The sequence below is a fragment of the Vanellus vanellus genome, assembly GCF_965231255.1.
Source record: "Vanellus vanellus genome assembly, chromosome: 28".
Lineage (NCBI taxonomy): Eukaryota > Metazoa > Chordata > Aves > Charadriiformes > Charadriidae > Vanellus > Vanellus vanellus.
In genome coordinates this window covers 1,997,093-2,006,618 of record NC_138933.1, presented here as the reverse complement: position 1 = coordinate 2,006,618, position 9,526 = coordinate 1,997,093, and the positions used below count along the sequence as shown (strand labels likewise).

General features: G+C 69.3%; 2 protein-coding genes across 2 annotated transcripts; one reads left to right on the top strand and one right to left on the bottom strand.

Moving 5' to 3' along the window:
• CD63 (CD63 molecule) lies at window positions 1-3,402 on the top strand. Its single transcript, XM_082496525.1, has 8 exons — window positions 1-84; window positions 417-490; window positions 2,021-2,209; window positions 2,306-2,380; window positions 2,501-2,596; window positions 2,681-2,827; window positions 2,913-2,996; window positions 3,128-3,402. Exons 2-8 carry the CDS (start codon window positions 425-427, stop codon window positions 3,191-3,193), a joined length of 723 nt encoding a protein of 240 aa, XP_082352651.1. The 5' UTR covers window positions 1-84; window positions 417-424; the 3' UTR covers window positions 3,194-3,402.
• A 3,341-nt stretch (window positions 3,403-6,743) lies between these two features.
• RDH5 (retinol dehydrogenase 5) lies at window positions 6,744-9,320 on the bottom strand. Its single transcript, XM_082496373.1, has 4 exons — window positions 8,472-9,320; window positions 7,502-7,760; window positions 7,268-7,431; window positions 6,744-7,139 (listed from the first exon to the last, which is right to left on the bottom strand). Exons 1-4 carry the CDS (start codon window positions 8,782-8,784, stop codon window positions 6,916-6,918), a joined length of 960 nt encoding a protein of 319 aa, XP_082352499.1. The 5' UTR covers window positions 8,785-9,320; the 3' UTR covers window positions 6,744-6,915.
• Between the last annotated feature and the right edge of the window lie 206 nt (window positions 9,321-9,526).

Below are 9,526 nucleotides of genomic sequence, written 5' to 3'. Positions count from 1 at the left end.
GGTCCCGGGGTTTCCTGTTGACTCGCGCCGGTCCCGTCACATGATCGCGGAGCGCACCGAGAGGGCGGCGGAGCGGCGGCGCCGGTGAGCGCCCGGGGCGGGGGAGCGGCGGCACCGGCACCGGGAGGGCAGCGGGACCGGGACCGGGAGCGGGAGCAGCACCGCGGGGGGAGAGGAACCGGCACCGGGCGGGCACCGGGAGCGGCACCGCGGGGGGAGAGAGACCGGGAGCGGTCCCGGGAGTCGGGCACCGGGAGGGGACGGGACGGTGGGACTCGGGGAGGGGGGAGCGGGAGCGGGGAGGGGGGCACGGGGGGACGGGGGGACGGGGAGGGGGGGGGGCACCGGGAGCGGGCCGGCGGGACTCGGGCTCGGTCCCGGTCCCGGCGCTGAGGCGGCGGCGGCGGCTCCCGCAGGACGGGCCATGGCGGTCGAGGGCGGGATGAAATGCGTGAAGTTCCTCGTTTTTATCTTCAACTTCATCTTCTGGGTGAGTGCGGGGCCGGGGGGCACCGGGGGGGCACCGGGAGGGACCGGGGGGGGGGGGCCGGGGCCGGGGGGCACCGGGAGGGCCCGAGGAGGGAGGGCCCGGGGCCGGTAGAACTGGGCAGACGGGCCCTTCCCCACCGTGCGCCCCCCCGGGGTGAGCCCGCCCCATGGCAGGCAGCAGCCCCCCCACCCCCGTGTTGCTCCCCCCTCTCCAACGTCAGCGTCCCCCCCCTTTGACACCCCCTCTTCCCTTCCCCCCCCCCCCAGGCCGTGAGTTGGGGGTCATGGGGACCCCGGGGGGGGCTGTTTGGGGGGCGGGAGGGGGAGACCCCCCCGCTCGGGGAGAAGCCTGGCGCTGGGCGGTGGTGTGGCAACGCACCGCCATCAGTAGGTTCCAGGGGTAACGGGGCCGGGTGAGGGGGGCAGGCCCAGGCCGAGGGAAGCCGAGCCCCAGGGTCAGGGTGGGGGCCCCACGGGTGGCCGTGTCCCCCCCCCCCCTCCACCCCCCAGCTCCCGGCTGCCCCGGCCGGGGTCCCCACACGGGGCAGGACGTGGGTTTGGGGAAGTCGGGGTGAAGAAAGAGGCACGAGGAGCCCAACGGCCGTAGCGGGGAGCGGGGGGGGGGGGACGGGACATGGGGGTGGCGGGCGCATGTCTGGTCATCACCCTGTGACCCCCCCACGCAGGGAGTGACCCGTCCCCACCCCGATCCTGATGGGCTGAGTCACCCCTGGAGGGCCGGGGGGGGGCTATGGGCTGCCTGCCAGCGCGGGGGGGACGGGGACATACAGATGATGGGGACACCGGCGCCAGCCCCCCCCCGGCCTCCCCGGCAGGAGTGTTTGTGCAGCGGGTGGATGGGCCGCACTGTGTTTGCCCACACCCCGCGAGCAAACAGGGCCGGTGGCACCCGGGGGGGGGAACTGAGGCTGGGGGGGGGTGTCCCCCCCGTGGGGGGGTGCTGGAGGTGGGGTGGGACGGACCCGCTCCTGCCCCAGCACCGGGAATGGCCGCGGGCGTCCTGGATCCCGTGAGAACAGGACTGCCGGTGCCCCCCCCTCCCCGTTCCGGCACCCCCCGATCCACCACCCACGGCTCCCCCCGAGTGGGGGGCTGGCGCTGGGTTCCCCCCCCCCCTCCGAGGCCTCTCGCTGTGGCCGGAAGGCCGCACTTCCCGATCTTCCCGGACTTCCCGGCGTTCCCGCGGCCGCCAGCTTGGCTCCCCCCTCGCCGCAGCGGGGCCGGCGAGCGTCCCGCCGTGGGGACATGGCTGGCGGGGCTGTGCTGGGCCTGGGGGGGGGCACAGAGAAGATTTCCCCCCACCTCTCACCTCCCCACCCCCCCCCGCACATCACCCCCAGGAAGGGGTTCCCCAATTTGGCGCCAAACCCCGGAGCCGCTCAACCTCAGCGGAAAGGGGACGATGCTCAGCTGCGGGTGCCTCCCCCCCACCCCGTTGGTTCCCGGGGGGGTTCCCGGCCCCGTGGGGAGGTGGAAGCGCCCCAACACCTTCTGTCCCCCCCCCCCCCAGGTGTGCGGTGTGGCCCTCATCGCCATCGGCATCTACGCTCAGGTGGCGCTGGATAAGACGCTGGCGGTCAGCAGCGCCTCCGCCTCCAGCACCCCCATCGCCATCCTGGTGTTGGGCATCCTCATCTTCTTCATCTCCTTCTTCGGCTGCTGCGGCGCCTGGAAGGAGAGTTACTGCATGGTCACCACGGTGAGCACCCTGACCCCCACCCCGACACTCCCCCCCTGTCCGTAACCCCCCCACACTGACCCCCACCCTGTTTCTTCCCCCCCCCCCCCCCCCCAGTTCGCCGTCCTTCTCAGCATCATCTTCCTGGTGGAGATCGCCGCCGCCATCGCCGGATACGTCTTCAAGGACAAGGTGGGGGACGCGTGGGGGTGGCTGCAGGCACCCACCCAGCTGCTATGGACACCCCCCCCTCCTCTGGCTGCTGCCGACCCCCCCTGCCCCTCTCTGACCCCCCCTCCCCGCCCCCCCCAGGTGCGCTCGGTGCTGGAGGACAGACTGTGGGACACCATGCGCAAGTACGGGGAGGACCAGCACTTGACGGAGGCGGTGGATGAGCTCCAGAGGGAAGTGAGTAACGGGGTGGTCCCACTTGGGGGGGGTGGGGGGGCCGGGGTTTGGCCCCCCTGACCCCCTGGGGTCCATCCCCCCCAGTTCACTTGCTGCGGAGCCAACAACTACACGGACTGGTCCACCATCGAGCGGTTCAGGGTCAACAACACGGTGCCGCGGTCCTGCTGCCGCAACAGCACCGTCGCCTCCTGCAACGTCCGCCCCAGCCCCGCCACCGTCTACGAGAGGGTGAGACCACCCCCCCGCCCCCCCCCCCCCCTCCGGCTCAGCCCCGGGGGTCCCGCCACCCCCTGAGCCCCACTGCTCCCCCCAGGGCTGCCTCCAGGGCATCGAATCCTGGATGAAGAAGAACATCCTCATCGTGGCGGCGGTCGCGTTGGGCATCGCCTTCTTCGAGGTACGACGTGGGGCTGAGCGCCCCCCTCCCCGCAATCCCCATGTGGGGCTGAGCCCCCCCCCCCCCCCCCCATGTGTGTGGGGCCGGGCAGGATGGAGACCACCCCCCTCCCTTCTTCCTCCCCCCCCCAGATCCTGGGCATCATCTTCGCCTGCTGCCTCATGAAGGGCATCCGCAGCGGCTACGAGGTCATGTAGCCCCCGGCGGGCGCCGCGGACCCCCCCCAGCTCTCACCACCCCCCACCCGGGGGGCTGCGGGGGCTGCTCCCGCGCCCCCCCGCCCTCCGCAAGCGCCTCCAGCGCGGGGCCACAAGTGCCAAACCCCCCGTTGGACCCTCCCCGTGGGCTGGGGGGGGCGGGGGGGGCCTCCCGGGGTTTGGAAATAAAGAGAAAAGCTTCTGTAGAACCGCGTGTGCCGCTGCGCCGGGGGGGCGGGGGGGTCCCCCGTGGGGGCTGTGGGGCGGGGGGAGCCCCCCCGGGTGCTGCCCCGTTCTGTGACTGGAACCTCCCCGTCAGGAAGGGACTGGTCCCACTGGGGGCAACGGATTGCAGCAGCGCTGGGGGTCCCCGTGTGCCACGGCAGTGCCGCGGCAATGCCACCAGTGGTCCCCGTGTGCCACAGCAGTGTCGCGGCAGTGCCACCAGCGGTCCCTGTCTGCCACGGCAATGCCACCAGTGGTCCCCATGTGCCACAGCAGTGTCGCAGCAGTGCCACCAGTGGTCCCCGTGTGCCACGGCAGTGCCACGGCAATGCCACCAGTGGTCCCCATGTGCCGCGGCAGTGCCACCACTGGTCCCCGTGTGCCACAGCAGTGTCGCGGCAGTGCCACCAGCGGTCCCTGTCTGCCACGGCAGTGCCACCAGTGGTCCCCGCGTGTCACAGCAGTGCCATGGCAATGTCACCAGCAGCCTCCGTGTATCATGGCAATGCCACCACTGGTCCTCGTGTGCCACGGCAGTGCCACGGCAATGCCACCAGTGGTCCCCGTGTGTCACAGCAGTGCCATGGCAATGTCACCAGCAGTCCCCGTGTGTCATGGCAATGCCACAGCAGTGCCACCAGTGGTCCCCGTGTGTCACAGCAGTGCCATGGCAATGTCACCAGCAGTCCCCGTGTGTCATGGCAATGCCACAGCAGTGCCACCAGTGGTCCCCGTGTGCCACAGCAGTGCCATGGTTCCTGTGTGCCACAGCAATGGCACCAGCAGCCTCCGTGTATCATGGCAATGCCACCACTGGTCCTCGTGTGCCACGGCAGTGCCACGGCAATGCCACCAGTGGTCCCCGTGTGTCACAGCAGTGCCATGGCAATGTCACCAGCAGTCCCCGTGTGTCATGGCAATGCCACAGCAGTGCCACCAGTGGTCCCCGTGTGTCACAGCAGTGCCATGGCAATGTCACCAGCAGTCCCCGTGTGTCATGGCAATGCCACAGCAGTGCCACCAGTGGTCCCCGTGTGTCACAGCAGTGCCATGGCAATGTCACCAGCAGTCCCCGTGTGTCATGGCAATGCCACGGCAGTGCCACCAGTGGTCCCCGTGTGTCACAGCAGTGCCATGGCAATGTCACCAGCAGTCCCCGTGTGTCATGGCAATGCCACAGCAGTGCCACCAGTGGTCCCCGTGTGCCACAGCAGTGCCATGGTTCCTGTGTGCCACAGCAATGGCACCAGCAGCCTCCGTGTATCATGGCAATGCCACCACTGGTCCTCGTGTGCCACGGCAGTGCCACGGCAATGCCACCAGTGGTCCCCGTGTGTCACAGCAGTGCCATGGCAATGTCACCAGCAGTCCCCGTGTGTCATGGCAATGCCACAGCAGTGCCACCAGTGGTCCCCGTGTGTCACAGCAGTGCCATGGCAATGTCACCAGCAGTCCCCGTGTGTCATGGCAATGCCACGGCAGTGCCACCAGTGGTCCCCGTGTGTCACAGCAGTGCCATGGCAATGTCACCAGCAGTCCCCGTGTGTCATGGCAATGCCACAGCAGTGCCACCAGTGGTCCCCGTGTGCCACAGCAGTGCCATGGTTCCTGTGTGCCACAGCAATGGCACCAGCAGCCTCCGTGTATCATGGCAATGCCACCACTGGTCCTCGTGTGCCACGGCAGTGCCACGGCAATGCCACCAGTGGTCCCCGTGTGTCACAGCAGTGCCATGGCAATGTCACCAGCAGTCCCCGTGTGTCATGGCAATGCCACAGCAGTGCCACCAGTGGTCCCCGTGTGTCACAGCAGTGCCATGGCAATGTCACCAGCAGTCCCCGTGTGTCATGGCAATGCCACGGCAGTGCCACCAGTGGTCCCCGTGTGTCACAGCAGTGCCATGGCAATGTCACCAGCAGTCCCCGTGCGTCATGGCAATGCCACAGCAGTGCCACCAGTGGTCCCCGTGTGCCACAGCAGTGCCATGGTTCCTGTGTGCCACAGCAATGGCACCAGCAGCCTCCGTGTATCATGGCAATGCCACCACTGGTCCTCGTGTGCCACGGCAGTGCCACGGCAATGCCACCAGTGGTCCCCGTGTGTCACAGCAGTGCCATGGCAATGTCACCAGCAGTCCCCGTGTGTCATGGCAATGCCACAGCAGTGCCACCAGTGGTCCCCGTGTGTCACAGCAGTGCCATGGCAATGTCACCAGCAGTCCCCGTGTGTCATGGCAATGCCACGGCAGTGCCACCAGTGGTCCCCGTGTGTCACAGCAGTGCCATGGCAATGTCACCAGCAGTCCCCGTGTGTCATGGCAATGCCACAGCAGTGCCACCAGTGGTCCCCGTGTGCCACAGCAGTGCCATGGTTCCTGTGTGCCACAGCAATGGCACCAGCAGCCTCCGTGTATCATGGCAATGCCACCACTGGTCCTCGTGTGCCACGGCAGTGCCACGGCAATGCCACCAGTGGTCCCCGTGTGTCACAGCAGTGCCATGGCAATGTCACCAGCAGTCCCCGTGTGTCATGGCAATGCCACAGCAGTGCCACCAGTGGTCCCCGTGTGTCACAGCAGTGCCATGGCAATGTCACCAGCAGTCCCCGTGTGTCATGGCAATGCCACAGCAGTGCCACCAGTGGTCCCCGTGTGCCACAGCAGTGCCATGGTTCCTGTGTGCCACAGCAATGGCACCAGCAGCCTCCGTGTATCATGGCAATGCCACCACTGGTCCTCGTGTGCCACGGCAGTGCCACGGCAATGCCACCAGTGGTCCCCGTGTGTCACAGCAGTGCCATGGCAATGTCACCAGCAGTCCCCGTGTGTCATGGCAATGCCACAGCAGTGCCACCAGTGGTCCCCGTGTGTCACAGCAGTGCCATGGCAATGTCACCAGCAGTCCCCGTGTGTCATGGCAATGCCACGGCAGTGCCACCAGTGGTCCCCGTGTGTCACAGCAGTGCCATGGCAATGTCACCAGCAGTCCCCGTGTGTCATGGCAATGCCACAGCAGTGCCACCAGTGGTCCCCGTGTGCCACAGCAGTGCCATGGTTCCTGTGTGCCACAGCAATGGCACCAGCAGCCTCCGTGTATCATGGCAATGCCACCACTGGTCCTCGTGTGCCACGGCAGTGCCACGGCAATGCCACCAGTGGTCCCCGTGTGTCACAGCAGTGCCATGGCAATGTCACCAGCAGTCCCCGTGTGTCATGGCAATGCCACAGCAGTGCCACCAGTGGTCCCCGTGTGCCACAGCAGTGCCATGGCAATGTCACCAGCAGTCCCCGTGTGTCATGGCAATGCCACAGCAGTGCCACCAGTGGTCCCCGTGTGCCACAGCAATGCCACCAGCGGTCCCCAAGCCACGCCGGGGGAGCCGAGCACCGCAGGCACGGGGGTTTGCACAGCACCCGGGACGGGCGGTTTATTTGCAGCGCTGGGGGGGTGGGGGGTCTGGCAGCCCTTCGGGGGGGGCCGGCGGCCGCAGCGGGGGGGCTAGCGGACGCGGTGGGCCGGCTTGGGCAGGATGGTGGCCAGGGCGAAGTCGACGAGGCAGGCGGGCAGGTAGGAGGCGGGCAGCCAGAGCAGCTTGGCGTCCCAGCCGGCGCTGTAGCGCGTGCGGGGGTGGCGGGCGCCCAGCGCGTGCTCCATGCAGCGCGTCACCTTGCTGAGGTCGGCGTCGCAGATGACGTTCATGATGAGGCGCTGCACCCTCAGGTCTGGGGGGGCGCAAGGCGGGGGGGAGGAGAGGGCGATGGGGGTCAAGCAGCGTGTCCGCCCCCCTCCTCCCAGGGTAGGGGAAACTGAGGCAAGGCCCCCCCCGCCCCCCCCCCCCGGCCCCACTCACACTTGTGGAAGAAGTCCTCGCCGTAGCTGAGCCGCGTCTCGGGCGCCAGGCGGTCCCAGAGCTGCCGCAGGGACGCCTCGATGCTCTCCAGGTTGGTCACCGCCGTCTTGAAGAAGCCGGGCTCCACGATGCTCACCCTCACCCCGAAGTGGTACATGTCGCGCCTGGGGGATGCGCGGCTGTCAGGGCTGGGGGGGGGGGGGGCTGTGGGGTGGGGGGGGGTCCGGCACCCACCGCAGGCTGTCGGAGAAGGCCTCCACGCAGTACTTGGAGATGCAGTAGCCGCCGCCGTTGGCGGAGAGGCGGCCGAGCACGCTGGAGGTGTTCACCACCCGGCCCCGCGCCCGCTTCAGCAGCGGCAGGAACTGCAGCGTCACCTCGATGGCCCCGAAGGCGTTGACGGCCATGACCTGGCGGTAGTCCTCCATCCCCATCCACTCCGTGGGGCCGATGGGGTTGGCCACCCCCGCGTTGTTCACCAGCCCAAAGAGACCTGGGGGGGGATGGGGGGACACGTGGGACGTCGGGGATGGTGGCCACCGCGTCCCTGCCCCGTGGCACCTCCCCTGGGACCCCCAGCCTGGCCCTGGTGGGACCATCCCCCCCATCCTGCCCTACAGCACCTTGTGGGCCCCCACCCCACCCTATAACCCCCCTCCAGGGCTCCCCACCCACCCCACAGCACCCCCTGCCAGGCCCCATCTTGCCCCCGACCCCCTCGTCCTTCACCTTGGAACGCCCTGGTGGGACCCCCCAGTTCTGCCCCGTATCCCCTCCTCAGGGACCCCTAATCCTGCCCCACAGCACCTCCCCAGGGACCCCCTGTCCTGCCCCACACCCCCACTATGGAGCTCCCCATCTTGCCCTATAGCATCCCTTGGTGGACCCCATCCTTTTGCCCTATAGCATCTCTCCCGAGACCCCCCAACCTGCCTCCTCACCAGTCCCTGTGGGACCCCATGGCCCACCCCCCAGCACCTCCCTAGGACCCCATCCTGCCCCACAGCACCACCCTGGAACCCCATCCCACCCCCCCAGCACCTCCCTGGATCCCACCCTGCCCCATAACACGTCTCCTGGGACCCCATCCCACCCCTCAGCACATCTCCTGGGACTTCATCCCACCCCCCCCAGCACCACCCTGGGACCCCGGTTCCCCCTCCAGCACCTCCCCGGGCCCCATCCCGCCCCCCCCCCACCTCACCTTTGTCGCCCACCTCTGCCTGCACCCACTCGACGGCCCGGCGGATGCTGTCGGAGCGGGTGACATCGAGCAGGACGGTGCGGAGGTGGCCGGAGCAGCCCCGCTGGAGGCTGTCGGCCCCTTTCTGGGTCAGGCAGGCGGCCAGCACCCGGTAGCCCCGCTGGGCTAGCCGCCGCGCCAGCAGGTTGCCAAAGCCGCTGTCGCAGCCGGTGATGAAGACGTGCTTGTCCTTGACCGAGGGCAGTGTCCGGCGGTCCCGCACCAGCCAGCCCAGCGCCCAGGCCAGCGCCGCCAGTAAGAGGTACAGCCACATGGTGGGGAGGGGGCCTGTGGGGCCGGGGGGGGGGGCGGTGGGAGAGGAACCCAATCGTCCCCCCGGGGGTCCCGGGTTGTGTCACCCACCCACCGGCCCAACCCCTGCACCCCGAGTTGAACCTGGGCTCCTCGCTCGCCGGGTAAAGCCGTGCGCCCCCAGACCCCCTGCCCTGCCCCACACCATGGGGGTCAGCCCCCCCACACCCCCCAGGTGGGAGAAGGGAGGGGGTGTGGGGGGCTGAGGATTGACCCCAGGGGGTCCCACATGGGTCTCAGTCCGTGCCCATGTGCCGAGGGGCACCCGGGGCGGTGGTCCCCATCCCCTTACGATGGGGGGATCACCCCACGTCGCCCTCCCGGGGTGGGGGCGAGCACCCCGCGCCCCCCACCCACCCTCGGAACAGTCTCCAACCGACCTCCCTCTGGCCGGGCCCGGTTGTCCGTGCGGCGTGCCGGGGATTAGCCGTGTGCCGTGCGTCAGCGCTTGGCCGGGAACCAGGGCCGTGGGTACACCATCGGGGGGGGTCCCAGCTGCTCCCCCCCCCCCCTCCCCGGCTTAACCCCATGCCCCTCCTGCCCTCCCCAGGCAGGGACGACCCCGGGCGCCCTCTGCTCCTGCCCTGCACGGGGAGGGGACCGTCACCGCTGCCTCTGGGACCCCCCAACCCGCCTGCCCCCCATCCCCCCCCATCCCAATAAAAAAGCCCTGTGGGGGGGCATTTCCCCCACCAGGAGCCCCG